The 25251-nt window shown below is 45.1% G+C and overlaps 1 protein-coding gene across 12 annotated transcripts in view; it reads left to right on the top strand.

Moving 5' to 3' along the window:
- Window positions 1-25251, top strand: part of NEDD4L (NEDD4 like E3 ubiquitin protein ligase) — a 330492-nt gene that overhangs the window by 245178 nt on the left and 60063 nt on the right. For 11 of the 12 annotated variants that reach the window (XM_032422607.1, XM_032422609.1, XM_032422616.1 and 8 more), the window contains 6 exons: window positions 6321-6371; window positions 14628-14689; window positions 14859-14961; window positions 16855-17021; window positions 23070-23202; window positions 24334-24510. In XM_032422607.1, coding sequence (XP_032278498.1) covers window positions 6321-6371; window positions 14628-14689; window positions 14859-14961; window positions 16855-17021; window positions 23070-23202; window positions 24334-24510 — 693 coding nt within the window. The remainder of the gene's footprint in view (window positions 1-6320; window positions 6372-14627; window positions 14690-14858; window positions 14962-16854; window positions 17022-23069; window positions 23203-24333; window positions 24511-25251) is intronic. The other variant, XM_032422605.1, reaches the window with a different exon arrangement.

Below are 25251 nucleotides of genomic sequence, written 5' to 3'. Positions count from 1 at the left end.
CCCCCCCCCCCCCCCCCCAGATGCGGATGGTCCGGATCGAGGTGTGCCTCGAGCCAGAGACACCTGCCGATTTCGTAGACTTAGTGAAAAGAATGTAAAATACTTCAGTAAGACTCTTTATGTCGGTTACACGTTGGAATTTTATTTTGGATGTATTGGGACAACTACACTACATTAGGAGAATTAATTGTTCCTGTTTTACTTTAACTGTGACCATTAGAATTTTTCAAGTTCTAGATGTGGCTCACATTATATTTCTGTTGAGCAGGGCTGGTTAGTTTCTCTCCATAGGGAACAAGGGCACCTTGTCTCTGGAACCCTTAGGATGTCCCATTCTCTGTGTCTGGTCCCCAGAGTTCTTTCCCAGAGTTTCCACCCCTAGAGTTGATTGGACCTGAAATTCAGATCATCAAGTGCTGCTACTGCAGTAAGCCGCGATTTCTGTGGCCCTACTTTGCCCTGGGCCCTGGAGTCTGCTTATATTTGGAGCAGGGAGAGGACTGAATGTTCCTGAGCCACCTCCACCCACTGAGGAAAGAGGGGACACTGTGCACCTCTCATCCCCTCCTGTGATGATCGGCTACCTGCAGCAGCTGGGAGTCCCTTTGAGCCCCGCACACAAGTGCCTTCTGACAGGTGTTGGGGGTGGGCGGGTCCTGCGCCTGGGTGAAAGCCCATCGGCTCCTGCCTTAGTCTTCCTTCGCCAGCTCCGTGCTCCTTTGCTCTGTTGACCCCTCCCGCTTTGCATTCTGAATTTTGAGCAAAGTGTCCTTTAAAAGAGATAATCTGCACGATCACACGTTCCTCCAGCATGATTAAGTTCTGCCCGCTGTCCCGGTGTGATGTTACAGGAGCCTATAAAGGTCCTGTGGGTTTGCTCTGACATCTTGTTGACATGGAAGTCTCGTTTGTTGTAAATAAGACCCAGTGTCTCCAGGACACACCTTGCTCTGTTTCCGTGAATGGGAGGTCTTGTCCCTTAACCCAGAAAACTAAATGGCAGAGGGGCAGACAGTGTGAAAGTCGTATATGTTTTTATGAAAAAGTATCGGAGTTTTGCTTGGGTCTATGTTCTGGGGCCTACTCAGTGAGTTTTGGCAAGAGCATGTGCATTCAGAGAGCATTTCATGGTGGCACCTTTTGATTTTTAGTAGAATGTCCCTCGACTGTTTGATGAAGGTAACTTTGGTGACCTGTTTTGAAGCCATTCACCTGGAAAGCCGGAGGCAGCAGGTGGTGAAACGTTGGGTTTTGCAGTACGTGGGGCGGGTGGAGGCCCGACTCCCTCTCCCTGCGTGAGCCCCAGCTGTTCTGTGCGCATGGCAGAGGCAGATGTGTGGGACAAGTGCAAGGAGAAACAAGCCCGTCGTCCGTCCTTTTGTGCGTGACGACAAAGCCCGCGTCATGCTTTGTTGAGGAATGAGACAGCACCTACCACTAAATGCAAATCGACATTCAGGTGACTCTCCAGACACGAAGCTGTTGAGTTCAGATATTTATAACATTTTGTCTAAAAGCTTCTGTAAAAGGTTCTCACGCCATTCATTATTTAGATCATTCAGAGCACATACTTTCCAAGTCACTCTAAAAATAGAACCCGTTTCCCCCATCGACTGAGTCCCGGTGCGGGAGTGCGGGCCACATGCTTTGGAAGGAAGCGGCAGACAGGGACGTCACGTTTAATGGTTCAGTGGGAGAGCAAAGGGTTTTTTTCTGGCTCAGTGTTAGAGTTGTGATGTGTACCTTAGCTTGTAATAGGCAAAAATCTAGTCGTGTATATATCTTTACTCCTAAATTCCTTTTCTGTAGCTTGTGTTCTGATTCTTCTCGTCTCTTCCATTTGTCTTGAGAAGTTCTAAATATAACCTTCTTGGAAGTCACTACTTACTAATTTCTAGGATAAAACCCCAGGCAATTGGTAGTACTGGATGGTTTCCACTTAATGTAGTTTGAGAGGCTTTTAAACTTTTGATCGTGATGCAAAAACAAGAGATTTAGATCCTAACTTAGTACACATTCTCTCATGTATGTAACAAACGATTTTCTTGAATCACTACATTCGTGTGAGGCACTAATATTTTCTGTCTCATTCTACTGAACTTTTAAAAAATCCTTCTTGTGAGCGGCCAGTGGGATTGCAACTCCTCTTTAAAACTCCCTGCCCTGGGGCGCCGGGGTGGCTCAGTCTGTTAAGCGTCAGACTCTTGGTTTCGGCTCAAGTCATGATCTCAGGGTCATGAGATCAAGCCCCGCGTCGGGCTCTGCGCTCCGCAGAGAGTCTGCTTGAGATTCTCTCTCTCCCTCTGCTCCTTCCCATTCTCTCTCTCTCTCTCTGGTGAATAAATACATCTGAAAAAAAAAAAAAAAAACACTGCCCAGCCATACCTGCGTGCACCCCTCACTTGCTTCTGGCTGGATGTGACACGCAGGGTCCTAGCCCTGTTCTCACCATAACCTCTGTGGGACTCCTCACACATCAGTCCTTCGAGGACAGTTCTAACCTAAAGACCAAAAGTCTCTGTTGTTTCTTAAAGTAGATGTGTTCCTTGAGAAATCGAGTCTCATTTATTTTGTGAGGGCAGCTTGCAAGGTGCCCAAGGGCCGTCCTAGGGTTTCACCAGAGCTGTTGTCCTTGTCCCCAGGCTTCAGGTTCCAGTGGCATTCACACTGGTGGCAGCTTACCTCTCCGTGATGATGGCACACACTTGTTCCTTTCCTTCTTATTTAAATGGGAACAGTTATTTTTAAAGGGGGGAGGGGCAGTCTTCAAGAGGGTTAATCATCGCTTAGAGGGCAGGCTCCAGGACAGCGTCTGTTATAGTTACTTCACATTCCCAGTAATGGAATATAGATTTCTGCTTCACCTTATCTGACACATGTCAAGGGCTCCATTTTGCCTTGCCGTTACGTTGGAAAATAATTTGGTGGCTTGTCAGAAGGGAACATTTATAACTGTGTTACTAACCAGCACATTTTCAGCCTCTAGAATAGTACAACAGGTAACTAAGGTTGGGATTGACAGCAGTTACTTACCACTTAAAAATAAGCACAAGAAATGCCAGTGTTCACCGTATGAGCTGAAACCAGTCCGGTTTTTGTAGGCTCTCATGGGTGACATGGTGGTTGATGGAAATAACGGCGTAATAGAAATTACAAAAATTGATTAATGTGTCTTCATAACATTGGTGTAAGATGTCATCCTGTGTCAGCAACGACATCAGGAAGTTGTGGTGGCCTCAGACATTGTTCAGGGCCCAGGGGTGGGCATCCTACCACCGCAGCCTACCCAGGTGTCCTTGAGACGCCCCTGCTTCTCATCTTGGCATAAAGACCCCTAGTAGGCTCTCTGCCCCCCTACTAGCTATCTTCTGGGGAACTGAAGATGTGTTCCAAAATTGGTATGTTGTCAGGACGCCTGGGTGGCTCAGTCGGTTAAGCGTCTGCCTTTGGCTCAGGTTATGATCTCAGGGTCCTGGGATCGAGCCCCGCATCAGGCTCCCTGGGAGCCTGCTTCTCCCTCTCCCTCTGCTGCTCCCCCTGCTTGTGCTCTCTCCCTCTCTCTTTCTCTCCGAGAAATAAAATATATTTTTTTTAAATTGGTATGTTGTCATTAACCGAAACGCTTTACATTTCCTGAAGTTTCTGTATTTCTGGCAACAGTGGGATGGTTTGAAAGCCTAGATCTCACCACACGTTCCATTTGGTGAAATATTCATGTAAGCCAATTTCTTTTGACCATGTGCTGTTCTGTACTTGATCCCTATCCCTATCTTTTTTAAAACCTGGTCTTATTACAGTCACCCTTGATGCAAGCCAGAGAGAGCCTTCGTTTGCTTTATGGGTGAGGTTGCTTCATCTTTGACTGTTCAGTTAACTGGAGTGAGAAAACCTACTAATGTCCAAGTGAAGCTGCTGAGCAAGCGCCCCAGGGATTCAGTTACCTGCTCCGTTTGAGGAAAATAGCAACAGGAGATACCCCACAAGGGCATTTTCATAGGACCCCACCAAGTCTCGTCACACTGCTATCATCAGAATCTCTTCCCATCCACACTGTATTGAGCCGGTGTCCCAGGGAGAAGCCCAGAGCTGGTGCACAGCCATGCTTTCCTGCCAGTTACTGAGCAGTACTCATTGAGAGCCCGGACTCTGGAACCAGCCTGCCCAAATAGGAACCTTCAAGAGGTCACACACCTCTCTGGTCTCTAGGTTCCCCATCTGTGAAATGGGCTTCATAATAGTGCCCACCTCCTACAGTTGCTGTGAGGATCAGGTGTGGCCTGATAGGGGTCACTCCTCCAGCCCTTAGTCGCAGGTGCCTGGGCCAAGCTACAGGCCCTTGACGGGTTTAGAACCCTAACAACCTCTCCCCAGCAAAACAGCTTGGGCATGTAGGTGTTTTGTGAATTTTTATTAAGATGCACTTAGGTTGATAATTGAGGAGTAGCATTTCAGAGATGGGAGGGCATGGAACTCCTTTAGGTAAACCCATCTTCTGATTTTTCCTTGTGTGTCCTTTTCCTTCATTGCTAGCAGGAGGGGCCGGGGACAAGTGGCGATACCACCACTTACATTAGGTAGACGTCCAACAGTAGTCAACACACTTCTGGTTTTTGATAGTAGAGTTAACTACCATTCCCACTAGCTTTACCATTAAATCAGTCAGATGGAGAGCGGGAAATCCCCCATCTCTTTTGGCTGGCAAGGATGTCTGCCTTTTCTGGACCTTCTGCGGACGGCTGCTGTTGTTCAGATCTACAGCATTATCTGGCACCTGTAGCTTTGTGCTAGAGGAGGGTATCTCCATGGTGAGTTGTAGCAGATGTAGCCAAGAAAATAGAAGAAAGGAGATGCCCGTCAGGACGATTGAGGCTAGTCTCGTGCTTCGAGTACACCCGACCAGTGGTAACTGATTTTTCACTACCCTTCGTGCATCGCTTAAGGTAGCTTTCTAGTTAATCAGATCTCTTTTAACTACACATAAGGCAATCCTGAGCTTGCAGCAAATCATTTCAATGAATCTCATTCGTATTTACCAGGTGCTGCTTTTTAAATGCAAGAAGAGAGGTTTTTCAAGTACATTTAAAAAGTCGTCTCTGTAAATTAGAGAATTCCTCGTTAAACCAGGGAAGAGTGAAAATAAGAGCACAGGATTTGGGGTTAGGAGGTCTGGGTTCTCCCTTGGGCTTTTCCTCAGGCTAGCTATGGGACAGGTCGGATTACCCCTAAAGAACTTCCGAGCCTTTAGGCATTTGAATGTGGTGGAAGCAGCTACATGTTTTATATAAGGGTAACAGACTTAGACCCTGGGGTCACCTAAATGTCAGAAGCTCTGACGCAGGGACCCCTGCAGCAGGACATAGAGGCAGACCCGTCGGACGCCCCGTGGTCCAGGCCAGCGACCCCAGAACCTGAGTTATGACTTCCCAGGTGACTCCCAGAGTCCGAAAGGGGGCTTGTGAGCTCCTCCAAATGAATCTTATCTAGGTCTCTCAAGTCAGAAAGATGTATGCTGTGTGGTAGGACAGAGACGGGAAGAAGTATGATGTGTCCAGAAATTAACCAGCAAAGTAATCCATGAACTTGGATTCCAAAGTATTGTACTTACACGATTGAAAGCTTGAGGCCTTTTTTTTTTTTTTGAGAAGTAATTTCTAAGATTTATTAATCACTAGATTATTACACTTTCCCTGGACTCTCAGCTCTCAAGAAGCTTTTTACAGCACTTAATAAATATTAGAGTGTTCCCAACATTTCATTACTGTCTTCTCTGTAAATTGGGCCACCTGTGACCCCAAACCTTCTGTGGTCCTGAGTGTCCCTTCTCTTACTGATCGCATGCTCCCCAATTCCAAGAGTTGATTTGTTTCCTTTCGAGCGGGTAGCAGATGCCCTGCAGGGGTTCAGGCAGCTAAAGATCTGGTGTACAAGGCCTCGGGCTCACGGGTCTCCCAGGCAGTGGCTGTCTGCCAGGCATCGCGGCCTCTGCCTTCTACCCAGCCCCGCTGCACTCCAGTGTCAGGCCCTGACCATGGTCTCTGTTTGTTCAATTTTTTTTAATTGAAGTACAGTTGACATACAATGTTACCTTGGTTTCAGGTGTGCGACATAGTGATTGCACAAGTCTGTACATCTTGCTGTGCTCACAAGTGTAGCTGCCATCTGTCACCATACAACACTATTAGAGTACCCTGGACTTCATGCTCTTTCATCCCTGACTTATCACAGGAACATTTTATTAAAGAAACATACTAAACATTTTTAAGAATGCTGACACTCAGTGCAGAGATGGGGACATTAACTCTTTGCTGTCTTCTCAACAGACACGGGACGACTTCCTGGGACAGGTGGACATACCCCTCAGTCATCTCCCGGTAAGGACCGTTATCTGCTTTATGGGGCGTGCTGTGAGCAGTGCTTTCTAATTGTTTCCGGTTGGGTGTATTTCAGAGCATATTTCCTCAAGGCAATGGAGCAGGCGGAAACGAAGAGCATGTGCTCTGGCCCTGTCCCTTTCTAGAAAGTGGTCCTTTCAGGGGGACGGGAGAGAGCTTAATTGTAAAAATCAGGTGTATCTAAATCATCCACGTATGCTTGTGTGCATCACCAGCCTCTTTCTCTTCTGGTCTTCCTTTTGTCACATCATATAAAACAGCTCCTTTCTCTGTCAAAACCTCCTTCTCGGCACTGGAATGTCTTTCAAAAATTCATCCTTTGGGTCCGATCAGATACTTGTTCCCTTCGTCTAGAATGACACGGGTGTTTCTTTTGGGCTACATCCATGTAAGCTAGTGCTTCCCGGATTTGGGTGTATGGCTTTTCTCAGGCAGCCTGGAGACAAAAGATGCTGTCTGTTCTGAGTGAACTTGTCAGCTGGAAACACCCACTCCAGCTTTAGAAATTATACCGAGCTGGCATCTTCCCCTCTGCTCACACGAGCAGCAGAGCCGCTGGGACTTCCGCCCAGGAACTGAGGCCGGAGGTGTGCTCTGCGCACGCCAGAGGAGCTGCAGGTAGAAGGGGGGACACGGGAGCTGGAAGCCGTGGTGAAAGGCGGATCAGCTTGTATTTCAGCTTCGGTTTTTCAGATTCTCGCATCCCCCCTCCTGGCCCTTCTCCCTCTGGGCATCACAAAGTGACTCAGGTAGCTCCTAAGAGAGGAGAAGTCCAATGTTCTACCTTTCAAGGGCCTTTTGTTAATTTTTTTAATGCTTTGTATGAGCAAATAGCATAAACAGTCTATAAACTAAAATGACTTAAACCAGCTAGGGGGGAGTCTGCCGCTGTGTTGAAGTCGTGGCTCTTACCGTATGTTAAATACCAAGAAAAGACTGTGTCTTACCCAGGACGCTCTGAAGATGTGTTGTGAAGGCAGGAGATAGCAAGCAATTTATTCTTATTTACTCAGGGGCGCTATTAAGGAAGAAGAGTTTCAAGCACATTTCCTTCCAAAAAATTGGAAGCACAACTGATACCATTAAAATATTTTTGTTTCTGTATAAAAACCCAAAGCTCCAAGGAACTGGCAGAGGGTGGCTGTGCGTACGTGAGACCGACTCCATAAGCCATCAGAAGCCCAGTTATCCTCTCAGAGTTGTGCTGAGAGGACATGGAAGTCTCAGCGTTGGCGAGGAAAGACTCTCCATGTCTCCATTCTACATCAGTTGGTCTTCTGTGTCTGCTCTTCAGGTCGAAGCTGTAATCTCACATTTTGAGGCAGTGTGGGTTGGCCAGTTCTTTCGTGGGTATCCTTCACCACCCTTTTCCCTAACATAAAAACTGACTCTCGGTCAAGGCAAATTATGTACTAATAGTCTCTCAGAGGTGTAAGTGGAATCTGTTAAGCAACCTGCTCCGACAGTCCCTGGTTTGAGTGATTGAGGGCAAATTGGTTTTGAAAGGTTGGGTGGGGCTCCCAGAGAACAGAATAGCGTTCCTCGTCAGAGACCAAATCAGTAGAGGGAATGGTTTAGCTTGGGCTTTGGGTGGAGGCAAGAGTGAGCTTTCAAAGAAGTGGTGCCAGGACAGAAGCCTGGAATCAAAACCAGCCAACGAAAGAAAGGAGCCAGTGAATGCCTGGAGGGAACTGAGAACCTCTCTGTGACCTGAGCTGGGTGCTTGAAGGAGCCACCCTGTTTTGCATCTGCCCAGCCAAGAGCTTACATTGGAGTGCAGTAATCTCCATACTTACAATGGACTAGCTTTGTGGGGCCAACTGCAGTCCGGGAAATGGACCACAGAGGAAGCAGAAGGAGAGGAACGAAGGTGCATTCATCACCTTTCAAGTGATGGTAAGACCCAACTAGCATACTCTGAATGGATGCAGCTTTTGGGCTCAGGATTTGAGGTGCTGTCATGTGTACAGTTGATCGTACGTGAAGGGTGCTCATGGGAAGATTACCCAGTGTCCTTATATTTTGAAGAACACAAGTGTGGGTGTAAGAAGTGGATGTCAGCATTTGAATGTATTTTGCGGACTCAATAATAGTCACTCTTTTCTTGAGAGCTACATGACTATTGTCGAGGCAGGTTTTTTTAAATATTTTTTTTTTTTTTTTTTTAAGATTTTTTTTATTTATCAGAGAGAGAGAGAGACAGAGGCAGGCAGAGGGAGAAGCAGGCTCCTTGCTGAGCAAGGAGCCCGATGTGGGACTCGATCCCAGGACCTGGGATCATGACCTGAGCCGAAGGCAGACGCTTAACCGACTGAGCCACTCAGGCGTCCCGAGGCAGGTTTTATGTGGCTTAGTCAATATTTGTCAACATCATCAAATTTTAGATAAAAGAAATTAGGAAAATTGTCTCCTTAGCAATGAGAGAAGATAGGGAGAGCAGTAATGTGGTGGTAAATTTGCCATTGCCGACCTAGGTGAGCCTTTTTAGGGTTGAAGGCATCTGACGGGGGGGGGGGTGATTATTAATTAATTTTTATGCAGCCTCATTATCTGATAGAGCATGGCCGATGGACATGATTCTGGTCTCCGAGGAGAAGTCCAGGCAAGCAGCTTCCTCCCTCATGCAGCCCGGCATCGTCACTCATTGTGGTAGCCACATGGGGTGGCTGAGCATTTGAAATGTGGCCCATATGACTGAGGAGCTGAATTTATCATTTTATTTCATGTTAATTAATGAAAATTAAATTTTTTGAAAATTCTCATGTGGCAGATGGCACCATATTGGATGGTACTTGTGAGGGTGAGACCAAGTTCCCTGGCTTAGGTAAAATAATGTGTGATTCTGGATTCCCTTTTCCTCAGATAATAATTCTAGCTATTAGAGGGATTCCCAAACCCCCACCAGCTTTACTTAGTGATTTTTCATTTGTTTTTTTTTTCCCCTTACCTGAGGCTATTTCTTTTTAGTTCTACAGGTCTGATATACCAAGAACATTTAATTTAGGTAGTAATGAAAAGCCCAGATGTTTGAAATCACAGAAATTAAAAAAGTATTTTTTATTATTTTTTGAAATCTGTATTAGCAAAATACCTAATTGCATTTGCCTCCATGTTGCAGTCTATATCTAGATAGGTATATATCCACTTACTTATTTTAAGGCATTTTAAACCAAGAATGAGGCTTTATCTTATTGCCACAAGATACCACAAACTTTTATTCCTTTAAAAAAAAAAAATCCTCTCTGTCTTGATTCTGGTCTAAGAAGTTGCCTTAATTTGCACGAAGCCCTTTTCTAAATCAGGAGCTTTATGGAGAAGATCCAAGACAGCAGAACTAAACTCAGTGTAATCTCGTGATTGTTAAGAAATTATTTTTGATGATTTAAATCCTATTTTGTGTTTTGTGTATGTTTGAAAACTAAGTATCTTAGACCTAGTAATTGATGCTTGCTGAAGAACCTTCTTTCTCTTGCTGAAATTCTGGAGGCATATTGGCTCGTTGCCAGGGGATAGGGGTGTTTGCCATGTAAAACCTTGCTTTTAGGATCTTAGGAGTGGCTTGCCTAAGCTGCCCTTACTTGGCAGCTATAAATCGACTGACCCCCAGGAAGACTGGAGGGTCGGAGCGACCCTTCCACCGGTGCACAGTGCAAAGTCACAAGCGTCTTGGCATCTTGGACCAGGTGCACAAGGGTCCTCCTTGGCCCCCTGCCCAGCGTTGGGTCCCTGGAGTACTTACGGGCCCTTCTGCACCCTGTGGGTCGTTGCAAGGGGCTGAGTTGACGTTCTGCCAGGGTGACAAGTGAAGGAGGCACTCGGGAGAGGTAGGGCAGCAAGGTGTACCCCGCAGGTCAGAGTCACCACCTCAGTGGCCAGAGGAGGCCAGTGTCAGCTCCATCATTGTCCCCTAAACAGGAAAGAGTAAGGATGGGTCGTGTGAAAGGAAATAATCTTCTTGTTCCCGTTCTGATGATGGATCCCTCCGTGCTTTATACTCCTCAAATGCTTCCAGAGGAAAGCAAGTAATTTTAGACTTGTGATTGACTTTCATCTTTCCTCAGCCCTCAGAATCCGTTCTCCCAGTTTTATTCTGGAAGAAAACATGGAAAGGAAACAGGACATGGGAGCTCAGAACAGGAGGGACCTCTCTTTCCTTTGCTCCCATTCCAGATGAGCCACTCATCTTTCATACTTCTTGTCCGGTTTATTTATTTTTGAGGGCAGGAGCGAGGAAAAGGAGAGGGGGAACAGGGGGAGAGTAAATAAGGTTGGTGGTCCGACCTTTTATGCAGATCCAAGAATGAAGAAAACATCAGTTCATATTCACGGAAGTCTCCAGAGGTCAGGCTTTAAAAGATCTCTCCAGAATTGTTGACTCAGACCTGGGAGATGAGCGAGTCGCCTTGGTAACGTTAATAAGCCAGTCATCCTTTCTGGGCCTGTGTCACCCGTAAAAGGAGGGCGTGTGCAGAGATGACCCCCCGTGTCCACCCCGCTCTGTCCACACCGCGGCTCCGCGGCTCGCTGAGCAGAGGCACGGATGACCAAGAGGACACGCGTGTCACCTGGGAGACTCGGGCAGCAGGGCTCGCAGGAGGCGTGCAGAGCAGGCGAGACTCTTAGGAAGGTAGTCCTTCCCGCTACAGCCTGACACCTGTACCACAGCCGAGACAGAGCTGCTCTGTTGTTGTTGTTGTTGTTGTTTCCTTGCCGTGGGGCACCAGCGGTAAACTCAGCTTAACTCGGCTGCGATAGCTGATTTCTCGTAAACTACCATTTTTACATGTGTTTGTGAATTGCGGTGCTGTGGTGGTTAAAAAGTTCATGACTTTTATGTTCAAGGTTTATGACTTCAAGTTTTATGGCTTGTCTTTACTAATTATTTAGAGGCAAACCAACTCCGAGACTTGTCCTAACAACAGGGGGACGTTTTCTGGCAGGCGTTTGCCTGTCGCACATCTGCAGTTCTCCTCGACGCCTCCTTCCGTTGTGTCTCCCCTGCCCTTTGAGCCCCCAGCCCGCCCACCCCATTCAGCTCCAAAATCTCTGTATCCATGGGAAACACACTGCGGTGGAGAGAGCTATTTTAAGAACATTGGTTTCTCCTATTTTAGTCAAGTGCTACTCAAGGCAGTCAGGGTAGCTTTTGAATTTCAGTTTCCCTAGAGTGAAGCATTTTCAGGGTGGTGGGGTTGTTTTGGGTACCTTAGCTGTACTTAAAGGTAACTCAGATGATGAGCACCCCTTTTCTATGTATGGCTGATAGCAGCGTAACGGTTCCCTCTCCTATGTATAGAATTCAGTGTCCTAGAGCTTAGAGGGACTTCAGACACCATTTGTCTACTCCCTGCATTTTACGGATGAGGATACCTGGGCCCAGACAGGGAGGTGATTTGCCCAGTGATCAGTAGATTGGCAGCAGTGCTGGGCCAGACCATGCGTCTCCAGCATTGGTCTGTGATGTAGTCAAGGGTCTGGTTCGGGGGTAGAAGGGGACCTAGTCTAAGGCTTGGGTGCTTTTGGTGGTTGCATCCAGGTTTGGTGTCTAGGGGCCCGGTAAGTCTGTCTGCTTCCATTTGCCCACAGAGCTGTTCATCTCACTGTATGTGACAGTGATTGTAGTTCTGCTGAAAGCAGCTCCCCTTTTTAAGATGGAAGTGCTGTGTATCCGAAAGATTTTCTGGGGAACGTTCAGTGCCCCAGAACAGGAGGCAGTGTGTCCACGTCGGCCAGTAATGCGGTCAGCATCAGTCTGCGTGAGGTGGCTTTCTACCAGTGCTGTCCTGGGACTCTCCCCTGGGCTTTTCCCCAGCAAACAGGATCAAGTAGGACCCTGGATAATGCCAAGAAGAGTCCTGTCACTCTCTACAAGATCACCATCTTGTTCACATGCAAGAACATCCATGGAGGTGAATTTTCATTTTTTAATGCTCTGCCCTTTATTGGAGAGCATGGAGGTGACATTACTCACAGGTGACATGAGAATGAGAATTAGCTGAAGATGATAAATGGCCAACGTGTGTGAGGTGTGCCAGGGACCCTTGCAAGGACTTCGTCTATACCCACTCAGGTGATTGGCTTATTCCTCACAACAGCTCTGAGATCCTTTTACAGCCCCACTTTTTAGATGAGCACACTGAGGCACAGAGAGGTGAGGGGCTTGCCCTTGGCCACATGCTCTGCCAATAGCCAAGCCAGGACACAGACCTAGAAGGCCTGCCTCTTGATCTGCGTGGTGTTGGTCATGTAAACTATGTAGTTGGGTGGACAGGTTCACTTGCGGAGGAGTCCCTCCGAGCTCTGTGCTTTCCTCTGCTCACTGTCTTTTGCGCTCTCTGCTGATCCTAGACCCCTCATGCCTGCTAAGGATCCTGTAGTTTTGTTCATGCCAAGTTCCTCAGCTTGAACTGTCCTTCCTCCCAGCTGTCCACCTGTGTCCAAACTTGCCCATTCATCTCAGTGTGGACCGCACATCCCCAAACCATTTTGATCCCCAAGTTGAGAATCAGCCTTTGCCCTCCCCCCCGCAGGTCCCACAGAATGTGATCTTTATTCCATCTTAGGTTCAAGTTTTGTTGCTACCATGGTCCCTGTTACACATCCTTGTTACTCTAAGGGAAGGCACCATGTTGTAGCCACACGTCTTTCACGTGGCTGTTGTTCTAAAACTATTTGTGGTTGAATAAATGAGAAAAGGAAGAAATGCAGTAGTATTCTTGATTAATAAATTTTCCATAATAAGTGTTATGTGTTTGGAAACCTCTTTTTTCAGAAAATGTTTCCAAAATGTCTAACTTGATTGCCTTAAAGAGGACTTGCCCAGAGAATGTAATTGACTTCCTTCAGCGATAGTGAATTTTCATGGCCTCAGTACTTTACTGTAGGTCAGACGAGTTAATCAGCTGCTTGAACGAGTGCCCACATTGTGCCAGGCAATGGTTTGGGCACCACGGATTTTAATGGTGAGCAAATCCAAGTCTCCAATCTCATTAGCTTAATTCTAAAAGTGATAGATGACAAATTCGTAAATAAATAAAAGAACAAGATAATTTCAGATAGTGAAAGGGAAGAAGATCAACCAGGATGCTCTGATTAGAGGGTGGAAAGGGGAAGCAAATGGTGGCAGTTAGGATGCAGTGTCTGAGGATACGACCTGGGATCTCACACCCGGCTTGTAAAGTGGAGCCAGCTGAGGCCATTTGGAGGTGGAGCTGTCTGGCAGAAGGACCTGCTAGGGCAGGATTGGATGGATGTGCACCAGGAGAGATGAGGCCAGGACGGTTGGAGCAAGGGGTGAAGGGAAAGACTGCTTCACAGTGACGTTATAGGTATGTTTAACCTTATAGGACATACAGGAAAGAATTTTCAGTTTCTTATAAGCCGAGTAGGAAGCCATTGGGTTTAATGTAGGGAATGACATAAAATACGTAACATTTCAAATATAAATGCATACACACACACACCTCCGATATAATAAATCAATAAATCATAATACCGTGGTTTGTCTCTCTTGCTACAAAAGTACTTTACATTATTTTAATTAAAGAGCCTAGTCATTTGAGGTTTTTCTACATACGTAGTATTTAAAAATTAATGAAATAGTAATTATTTTTCCAACTTCCTTCTTGCTTTGACCAATGAATTTTGCACAATGAGTACTGATTTCTTAAAAAAAAAAAAAAAATCACAATTACATTTCACAGCTTAATGAAATAAGCACCAGCAAGAGGCTGATTAATGGCGCTACCTAGAATGGTCTCTGTGGGAGGGGAAAGTCTTTCAGTTATCTTAGGCTGATGATATGATACTTTAATGTTAAAAATAAAGCAAAACTGCCTTCACGGGCATATTTTCCTGTTAACTCCATTTTTAGGTTTCTTGGATCACAGGGACAAGAAGGCACCAGTGACCACTGGTTCTCCAAAATTAATCAGCAGTGAGATTGAGGCCTGCACCCTGTAGTTAGAAATTAGACTTGGCAATGACGACTGTAATTTTGTCATTTGTCTAAGGCTGGGGTTGGCTCCTAAAAATGGGTGTTGATAGTGACATCTAGTGGATCTTGGGTAAAGTTTTGTTGACCTATAAAATAATTGTCAAATACTGGTTGAGGAACCAACCCCGTTTTTACCTTCCCACGTTCTAAAACACCAGTGTGTGTTCTCTGCAACCCAGTTTGGTGTATCTGAAATACAACAGTATCAGGAGTTTGAAACTTACTTTTTCTTCCTATAGACAGAAGATCCGACCATGGAGCGACCCTACACATTTAAGGATTTTCTCCTTAGACCAAGAAGGTGAGGCTTTGGGGTACATGTGTCCTTCATGCTTTGGTCATTGGTTTTCTCTGAGGAAAATTTCAGGTTCTTTGCCTTTTGCATCTTTTTTTTTTTTTTAAAGTCATTATAAATATGAATGATGTAACCAAGTCATATCCTTTATAACCAATTTTCTTCCATCACACAGTCATAAATCTCGAGTTAAGGGATTTTTGCGATTGAAAATGGCCTATATGCCAAAAAATGGAGGTCAAGATGAAGAAAACAGTGAGCAGAGGGAAGACATGGAGGTAAGTTGCAGAGCTGCAGGCCTTGATCTGGTTTCTTTGCCCAAGATCATACTAATATTTCATTTAAGACTTTATAATTGAAGGAAATAAGTTAACTATGAAAAAACTTACCTGGATCTTTGAATCCTACTGATGTGTTTGGCTTTGGTTAAAAAAAAAAAAAGATAAACTTTTCGTTTTATGTTACAGCACTGATAATTGAAGAGGCTTCTCTTTATTTATAAAATGCTGTACCCGCATTTCATGAACAGCACCACCCCTATGTGAAATTCTGCTCACCATATTTCATCCTCCTCTTTTTTTTTTTTTTTATTTTTTTAAGATTTTATTTATTTATTTGACAGAGAGAGAGAGCAAGAGCAGGAACACAAGCAGGGGGAGTGGGAGAGGGAGAAGCAGGCTTCCCGCCGAGCAGGGAGCCCGATGCGGGGCTCGATCCCAGGACCCTGGGATCATGACCTGAGCCGAAGGCAGACGCCTAACCAGCTGAGCCTCCCAGGCGCCCCTTATCCTCTTACTTCTTTGGACTTTCAGCTCATTGTAAATTTCCTCGTGGCGTTTGGAATTGCTTCAAAGTGGAGGAAATGATTTAGAAAAGCTTTTCCAAGGTTCTTATGTGTTTGGCCCACAGGTGATGCATTAGGAAAGCTCTCCTCTAGAAAAGCCATTTTGGAACTAGCTGTCCAGAGGAACTTTTTCTTCCCTCCTGGCATAGCTGCCCCTTACAACTCCTTAGTCCCATTCCTACATCGCGGGTCCCACTGTACCTTCCCTGCTCATGCTTCAGACAGTGCTGTTGTGTTAGACAAATTGTCCTTTTGTTCTGGAAATGTGCATTATACGGGGCCCCTCTGGTGCTTATTTGCACATCTGTTTGCAGCTGTGGCATATATGTGCTACATGAATTATGTGTTAGGGGCACGTCTTCGGAGCCCTCCCCATGCCAAGTGGTCGCATTTCCAGGCAGCGTTTCACTTGTGCACTTTCTCCCTGTGGGGAGGAGCGAAGCGGGGGGTAGGCATGTACGAATGTTAAGATTTCATAAGCACATCGGCAGATTTTTATCTCAAATCCAAGGAATTTTTTACACTCTTGTAGCTTTCCAACTGCACTAACCAGTGAATTACTTTGATTTTCCAGTGACTTTACTAGGGGATGTTAGGAGGGAATACTTAATGCCTAAAATATGTGTTGCAAAAATTTGTAACTCTGGTACCGTGAAGCCTGTTAATGGGGTGGCAGCAAGTGGGGAGGGCCTAAGCAGAAAGCAGCTTCTGGACTTCTGCTCTCATGACTGGACTCGATGCAGAGTGGGAGCCTGACGGGCTTCCAGGTCTCCCCCCTCCGCCCCCCAAGTGTCATCCTCCCTGGGGAGTGATGGAGCCTGGGCCTCTCGGCCCCTCAGGGCAGGATCTCTGTAAGAACACACATGTGGTGTGGCTCATCGCCCCGGCTCCCTCTCACCTCGTGGAGGTGTCGAAAAGACCACAGTGGTAACATGACCCATGTCCCTGGCGTGGCTTTGCACCGCCCTGAAGGCCTTCAGGTCAAAATAACAAATCTGTGTGCGGAAAGAGCGTAACGTGACTTAACACAACACACTGTACGTATCCAAAGCTGTGTTGCTCTGTACGGTGTGGTCACGTTCAAAGGCAGCACAATTAATTGGTCATTGCTCAGAATTTTTTTTTTTAAGACTCTTCTAGAATTAATTTTTTTTTTTTTTTTTTTTTTTTGCCCTTTTTGGGAATTTCTTCACACGTGGCGCATGAAGCCACTGAAAGAGCCACAGTGCCAAGGAGCAAGGAAGAAGGACCCAGAGTACACCATGATTGTTTTTCCTCACGTCCAAAGGGCCCACCTGAACGATCTTCATTTGCTTTTCTTCCACAGCATGGCTGGGAGGTCGTGGACTCGAATGACTCGGCCTCTCAGCACCAGGAGGAGCTCCCTCCGCCTCCACTGCCCCCCGGCTGGGAAGAGAAGGTGGACAATCTCGGTCGTACCTATTATGTGAACCACAACAACCGGACCACTCAGTGGCACCGACCGAGCCTGATGTGAGTATCATCCCGTGGACAGGAGTGTGTCTGCACTCAGCGGGTGGGGTGTGGTGGGGTTTGGTGGCCCCTTGGGGCAAGTAGGGAAATTAATCCTGCATCAGAAAAAGCGGGTGGTCTTGTGTTCCTTTTCATTTAGTTGAAGAGCTCGGGAGCCCGTCAGAATTCACATGTGCTAAAGAAGCAGCTCTTGGTTTTGTTTCATGCTCGCCTGTCTTAAGTATGGACTAATTCATTTTGTGTGCCTTTGTATACAGGCTCATGAAATACAGGTTATTTTCCCCAGATTTATCTTAAGGACGGTAATGCTATCACTTCCCTCGTACTCCTCTTCCTCTCCTGACTAACCCAGAATGGAAAACAGCAGGTGGAGAGGCTGTGCAATTTTCTCTGAAGTTTTTGGGTTTTTATTCCCTTTAATTATTTGATTTGGGAACACAACTTATTTTTTCCTTTTGGGGAAATTTATTAATCACCCCCTTGATCTCACTAGACACCCATGGGAGGGTTGCAAACTCAGAATTAGTCATTACTGTTTATTCTCATCCCTCACCAACCTCAGGGATGCAGTGAATTGATTACTGTTTTGTTCACACAGCAGTTTTGTATTTGATGGTAGAAAATAAACACTAGTTAAACCTCAGCTATGTTAAAAAAGGATTTGAAGCAGCTTGCTTTTAAATCATGGTATGCAGCAAGACCTAAAACTATTAGCATACGATAAATGGCAAAACAAAATACTAAAGGAAGGAAAAGGAAGAAATTATCTTTGAAAATTTGAGCTCCCTAGCAGCCAAGACAAGGAGGGTAATTATCAATGAGTTATATAATTTTAATATGTAATAAAAGCAAGTATATTAAGTGAGATCATTTTTCTCTTTAACCCAGACTCTGAAAGAAATTCACTAATGATGGTTTTTAAACAAGTGGTATTAGCAGTGTGATGGATGGTATTGTCAGTAAGCCTCTTTAGATGTTCCAGAGAGAGTCTGCTTATGACCGTGGATGGAGAAGGTAGCCAAGAAGTGGTCGTCCAGGTTTTGTTTGAGTTAGAGAGAAAGCTTGCCAAATCTACACCAATGAATCCAATCCTTCCTAAGCCCCCAAGTGGGTTCCTGTGAACATCAGCTGTGCTTGGTCAGCTTTAGACCCAGCTCATTAGTCACAGGGCAGTGTAAATATCCAAACATCCAGATGATAATGAGCTCTTCTTTCCCATAGAAATATAAAATGGAAATGGTTTAGTTAATTCTTTTATTTTTATTTTATTTTTTTACTATTCCCCTTTGATTAATGACCATAGCTATTGTGAAACTATTTTAAGCCATTTGACTCCTCTGGCTATTTGTAGTTTAAAAAAAACTGGACACCCCACCCCCCAACTTCAGCTTGGTTACATGTAGTGATCGGGAATCTTGAATCCAGAATCTTGGTAGCCATACCCTGAGTAAGGCACCATTATCTTCCTTTACTAAACATCCCTGGACACACAGCATTCTGCGGGGACCAGAGTGTCCTGTGACCTCTGTAGAAAAGTGACCACTAGCAGCTCACAAAGAAATACTAATGGCCATATGTACATGGAAAAAATACTCGCCTTCATTATAATCATGCAGACTGAAGTCTGTTAAGTGGAAATCCTTGCTTTCTCTACCTCCCAGAGTTGTGAAACTCTAATGAGGAAATTCCTGAGAAAAGACTTCATATGTTTTTGGAAACATACCACCTTGGTGGCACTGCCCCAAAGAACTAAACCAAAACGAAAGAGATCATTTCCACCGTGCTGGCTCATCAGTTGTCCAGAGCGACATGGGAGAAATGCAGCTCTTAATCCAAGTTCAGGTTCACATGTAGTTTCGGGAGTGGTCAGTGGCGTGACTGTCCCCATCCGTGAGGCAGCTGTGCCAAAGAGGGTGAAGCAGGACATCGGCACGGCTCAGGTGGGGCCCAGGGAGTGCCCCCTCCAACAGGCCTGGCTTCTAGAAAACAAGAGGAAAGTTAGATAGGAAGAGTTAGTTTCCACAGTAACCTCTTCATCCCATCTGAACTGTTTTGAGAATTTGAGGTGCTTTCTCCTTAACTTTACTTGGTTTGGCCAGAAGCCCTCAAGCCTTCCAGAAGTATTTTAAAGTATTGTTCTAATTAAAAAATAATTATTTTCATAATTCAGTGTTTGCAGAACACTGCTGCACTCTTTGAGGGGAAATTGATATTAAAAAGTATCTGTTTTTTTTTTAAGATGTTTTATTTATTTAGGAGAGAGAGCATGAGCAGGGCAGGGAAGAGCAGAGGGAGAGGGAGAAGCAGGCTCCCCACTGTGCAGGGAGCCCGACGTGGGGCTCAATCCCAGAACCCTGGGGTCATGACCTGAGCCCAAGGCAGATGCTTAACCAGCTGAGCCACCCAGGCGCCCCAAGAAGTATCTTTATTGAAAGGCTCACTCTATCTGAGGAAATGAGACCGTGATAACCATGTGCTAAAGCAAAGAATTAAGACTGTCGTAGTGACCCCTGTCTTCCCCAGTTCACCAGGCCTGTGCTCCAAACTTCAACCCCCTGAAAAATCTCCATGACAGCTCATTGCCCTCCGGCTGTTCTTCAGGCTCCTTCTCCACCCTGTCTCTTGCCAGATTCCCCACCCACAGTGATAAACCCCCAGTGTGTTGAGTGTCTGGACCATACACAGCTGCTTTCTGATTACTCTCCTCGGCCCTGTGGATGCAGTAATGCGCCCCCCCATCCCCGCCCAAAAACCAGAACAAAACTTGAAGGTCCCCTTCCTTCTGGCTGCCTTTAGAGGTCAGCCTCCTCTGCCTTCCTCTGGAGGAGCTGTACTTCTGTTCAGGTCTCACTGGAAGGCTGGTGCTCCCCAATGCTCCGCTTGCCTGTTGGAGCCAGGACTGTGTTTTCTTAGTCACAGATCTGCCCCTTAAGCGCCTCGCCCAGAGTAGGAGCTCAGCAAAATGCCTCCTAGCTGAACGAATGAGTACAAATGAATCACTTCTGAAAGCCATCACAGGCACACGGTTTAGTGAACCGTCTAGGCCTGGATATAGATAGAATTCCAGAATGGAAGGCTGACCGCAGAGTGCTCCCAGATCTCTCAAGTCTGAGGGTGGCTTTTAAAACACCCCGAATTTTAGAATTCCCCTTGACCCTATTTTAAATGTCAGCTGTAAGCTTTTTACTGTAAAAAACACAATTTTAGGGGCACCTGGGTGGCACAGTTGGTTGAGCACCTGACTCTTGGTTTCAGCTTGGGTTGTGATCTCGGGGTCCTTGGGATCGAGCCTCATGTCGGCTCCACACTCGGCGCAGAATGTGCTTGAGATTCTCTCTCTCCCTCTGCCCCTCCCACTCGTGTTTCCTCTCTCTCTCAAAATAAAAATCTTTAAAAAATACAATTTTAAAAACATGGTGAAGGAATGAAATTAAGGTTATAAATGAAGATGAACTTGTGAGACTTACTTAATTCCATTACCTCTCTTTCTAAAATACTTTGTACATCTTCTGTCATAGCAACAATGTAATCCTATCTCAGTAACTCTGCTCATCATTGCAGTAGCTAATGTATGTGAATGTGAGTGATCTCGCACTGATCTTAATTGGCACTGAACTTGATAAACTGATAGTTTATCGTGCCTTTATCCACTTGTATATTTCCCATGAAAGTCAAGTGAAGAATATATGTATGAAATTAACGACTGAAGAAAATTGAAATAACGGTTTCCTAAAATATTTGCTTGCCCCCAATAAAATAATTTTCTGTTTTAATCTGTAAGCTCAGAAATATTTTTAAACGTTCATCGTCCCATTAGTGACTCTTTAAATTTCCACTTTCAAAAACCCTCTCATTCAATTGCTTAATGACATGCAAAAGGCCTCCTTTGTGTGAACATTTTCACTTTATCACTAAAGATGGTAAAAGCCTGGGATTAGAATTTCAGAATCAGAGGTATCTTTATGCTATTTAGTTGTTTCTGGTTCACATCGATTACTAATTATATGAGCCTGTGGGATAAGAAAGATTTGCATAATTGATTTTAAATGTCCCCTTTTTAAAAGTAAGCCCTTCCAAAGCAGTGGAATTTTATATACTTATGAGAGATAAAAAATGCAAGCGTAGTGATATTAAAACCTCATTTCTTCCCAGCCTCTCAGAAGTCCCTATAACAGTGCAGTATGTATAAGGACCTGGCACATCGCATGCGCACAGTCACTCCATGTTCATATTACCATGTTTACCAGAAGTTAATAATGTAAAGATGTTTGTTGGAAATACTTAAACTATCTCAGAAACAGGCATTGAAGAGTCACCTATTTATTTATTTATTTATTTATCTATTTATTTATTTATTTATACGATTTTATTTATTTGAGAGACAGAGAGTTAGCACAAGTGGGGGAGAAGGAGAAGCAGGCTCCCCGGAGAGCAGGGAGCCCAACTCAGGGCTCAATTCCAGGACCCTGGGATCATGACCTGAGCCAAAGGCAGACACTTAACCAACTGAGCTACCCAGGCGCCCCAAGATTCACCTATTTATTTGCATGCAGTGGTATTAGTCTCAAACTATTCACTGTTACAGGGGCCCAACAGGCTTTTTATTGGCATGTAGTGTAAGTTAAAGAGTATATTCGAATATTTTAAAACCTGTGTTGTAGGAAGAATCTATAAGGAGGGCCTTGATTACTACTCCAGTCCAATTAGTCTGAAATAATGTTTTCAAATATTTTGAAAGGTTAACTTGCAATATCATTTTTGTTAGCTGAATAGGGTGTCTTATTGAGAGAGTCTTGAGTTTTCCCCAAAAAACATTTTGACGTTTAAACTTCTACTCTAAAAGCCAGCAAGTAATATTTCTCCTAAAGGATGATTGCTTGTAATTTACTGCAAAAGTTTTTCATGATTGAATCGATGCTTTCAGATCCTGAATTAAGAGAGTTATATGACAGAAAAAAAATGAGCATGAAGTTACAGTGTTCTTCAAATCCCCCTTGATTTGGGAACTTACCACCTGATGTTTGTGTGAATTTTTAAAAGTGGTTTAATAGAGGGGCGCCTGGGTGGCTCAGTCGTTAAGCATCTGCCTTCGGCTCAGGTCATGATCCCGGGGTCCTGGGATCGAGCCCCGCATCGGGCTCCCTGCTCCGCGGGGGGTCTGCTTCTCCCTCTCCCACTCCCCCTGCTTGTGTTCCCTCTCTCACTGTGTCTCTCTCTGTCAAATAAATAGATAAAATCTTTAAAAAAAAAAAGTGGTTTAATAGGGAGAAATACAGTGTCATGATTCAGAGATTCTGTCAAAATGAGATCCACAGCAACCAAAAAAATCATGTTGGATCAGGAGCACTTTTCTCCAGATCCCAGCTTTGAGTTTCTACTATTTCTACTCTTTGGCCAATTGTTAATGACCAAAAGTTGCTGTCTTGTCGTTACTAGTCTCCTCGAAGTGTCACGACTGACTGGCCCCAAGTCTGAGACCTGTCACCCGTCCTTTGAGAAACCTGCTTTATCACTAGAGTAAACGGATGGAGGGCTGTGATTTCTTTTTCTCTCTTTTTTTTTTTTTTTTTAAGATTTTATTTATTAGAGAGAATGAGCAGTGGGTAAGGCCAGAGGGAGAGAGAGCAGCAGACTCCCCGCTGAGCAGGGAGCCCGATGTGGGACTCGATCCCAGGACCCCGGGATCATGACCTGGGCTGAAGGAAGGCAGATGCTTAACCGACTGAGCCACCCAGATGCCCCAGGGCTGTGATTTCTTAAATACTAAAGTACCTTTTGCAGTATATTGCCTGAAAGATACTCAAAGACATCATCACGATGCATTTAAACACTGTATCTATTGGATTGATATGAACCTACAACTATACTTTAGCCAAGCTCTGTGGAGAGAATTCTCCCACTTCACAGCCAGCTAGTTGTCCATGTTGAACAGGACAACCCTGACATGTCAGTGGGGGTAAGGCCCTTGGTGAGCGCTGGACTGTTGCCAGAGTGCCAGGGATCAATGTCGGCTCTCCTGTCTCCCTTGCACCCGCCCCGCGCCCCCAGGGATGTGTCCTCCGAGTCGGACAGCAACATCAGGCAGATCAACCAGGAGGCGGCGCACCGGCGCTTCCGCTCACGCAGGCACATCAGTGAGGACCTGGAGCCCGAGCCCAGTGAGGGCGGGGACGGCCCGGAGGTAAGCCAGCCCCACGCGGCCTCTCCCTCTCTGTGCCCCCCAGCTGGATTCCGTGTCCTCCTCTTTTCTCCGGGGAAACGCTGTCTCATAATGACCGATCGTGGTCTTCCAGCTCATTGAGGACCATCGGGATGTTCTTTCATTTAGGAAGTGCTTATAAAAGTCATGTTTGATGAATACGTGTGTCTGTCCATTACAAAAGGGAATGACATTGTTTCTTAAAATAAAAATATCTTAAGATATTTTCACTTTATAATTTACTTTTCCCCAGAGTCTGACCGTATCTTATTGAATGGCAACGTGGTTGTCCTATTCCAGCAGTTGAATGAGCCCTGTAACTTGTGTGGGTGCCACACATGCTTTTACTGAGTGGTGTTGACAATCATGAGATTTATTCCCAAGAAAATAGAAATCTGGGTGAATTTAGGAAGGTTTATTATTTTCCCCCTTAAATGTTTATGGTAAATTGCTGGAGGAAAAATTATGAATTGAGCAACAAATGAGCAATGACCGCAACTTCCACGCACCCTTAACAACTCTGTTTCCTTACTAGAAATCCATTCTTTTCAGACCGTGTGTTATGAAGATGATCATTCACAAAATGTTACAGGGCTCAAAACTGGAAAAGCAAAATTAATGATAATAAATTCACTGAAACTTACTTAAAAGCTCTATTTAATTACAGCTTATAGCATCTCTGCTGTTTTCATTGTGACTCTTCAGCAGTTAGAGTAAAAAGAAAATCCATGAAATTCGTGAATGCATTCCTGAGAACATTTTTAACCCATATATGTCGTCACTTGTGCTAGAAGTGAGTCACTGCTCAGAGAGGTGGTGTTATAAAATGGTGAAGAGTGCAGCTCCTAGAGCCAGGCTTCCTTGGATCAGTTCCTGGTCCTGCCACTTCCCAGCTCTGTCCTCTTTGGCAAGTTACTCTCTGTGCCTCGGTTTCCTCATCTGTCCATCAGGGTAGTAGTCACATCTTCCTCATGGTTATGGAGAAGATTGTGTGCCTCCTAAGTGCTCGGTAAATGGTAATTATAGTTATTATAATGGTTATCATCGTTGGCAAGGTGACGAGAGGATCCCTTGTTCCTGCCATTTACCCCAGCGTCTCTCGTTCCTTGATAGCCTTGGGAGACCATTTCTGAAGAAGCGAACGTCACTGGAGACTCCCTCAATCTATCACTGCCCCCACCACCATCCTCCCCAATGTCTCGGACCAGCCCTCAGGAGCTGTCTGAGGAACTGAGCAGAAGGCTTCAGATCACTCCAGACTCCAATGGGGAGCAGTTTGGTTCTTTGATTGTAAGTAATAGTCCCGTTTGAATGAGAAGTTGGGCAAATATTTTACCATTTCTTATTGCTTTAAGAGACTCTTGGGTGCAAATAATGACCAAGATTCTTCCAGCTCCCAGAGAACTCTGACATTTTCCAAAGTTCTTCCTTTCCTAAGAGGACAATACTAAAATTAGTCCAAGCAGGTGAGAAATCTTAATTTGTAAAGAATTCAAGAAAATAAGGGTCCATGACTTCTATTATTACCAGCTTTAACCCTGAATTTCTTTTCTCAGCCAAAGGCTCATAAATAGTACCTCCATCACAAAGGTGGTGTTTCACACTGGGACCTAAGAGACATTGGGCCTCTTAATGAGTCCTCTTAATTTGTACTCTGCTGCACCCTGTATCATTCTCATGTCACAGATGAAGGCATGATGTTGAAGGGACTCATCCAAGACAAAGTTAGAATGGGAGACAGAAGACCTCCCCTAAGTCCCAGAGAACAAATCCTTAAGAAAGGTTATGAAGTTGTGGCACGGACCTCAGGGTAACATTTGAACTTGGGTTCTCAACCATCAGGGAACCTCTTTCTAGAAACTTTGGATGGGGCTAAGCCCCAGTGAGAAGCAGCAAAACCAGTATGAAGACCTCCATGTTTGACAACACAAAACCATGCAGAAAAGTCCATAGAAAAATACCTGCTTGTGTGTAAGTTGAGAACAAAGGCAGTCTGGATGTTACTCAAGAAATTGAACTTAAAGATATGTT

This window comes from Phoca vitulina, unplaced genomic scaffold (genome assembly GCF_004348235.1).
Source record: "Phoca vitulina isolate PV1807 unplaced genomic scaffold, GSC_HSeal_1.0 scaffold27, whole genome shotgun sequence".
Taxonomy (NCBI): Eukaryota; Metazoa; Chordata; class Mammalia; order Carnivora; family Phocidae; genus Phoca; species Phoca vitulina.
The sequence above is the reverse complement of the archived record's forward strand: the minus strand, read 5'-3'. Positions and strand labels throughout refer to the sequence as shown.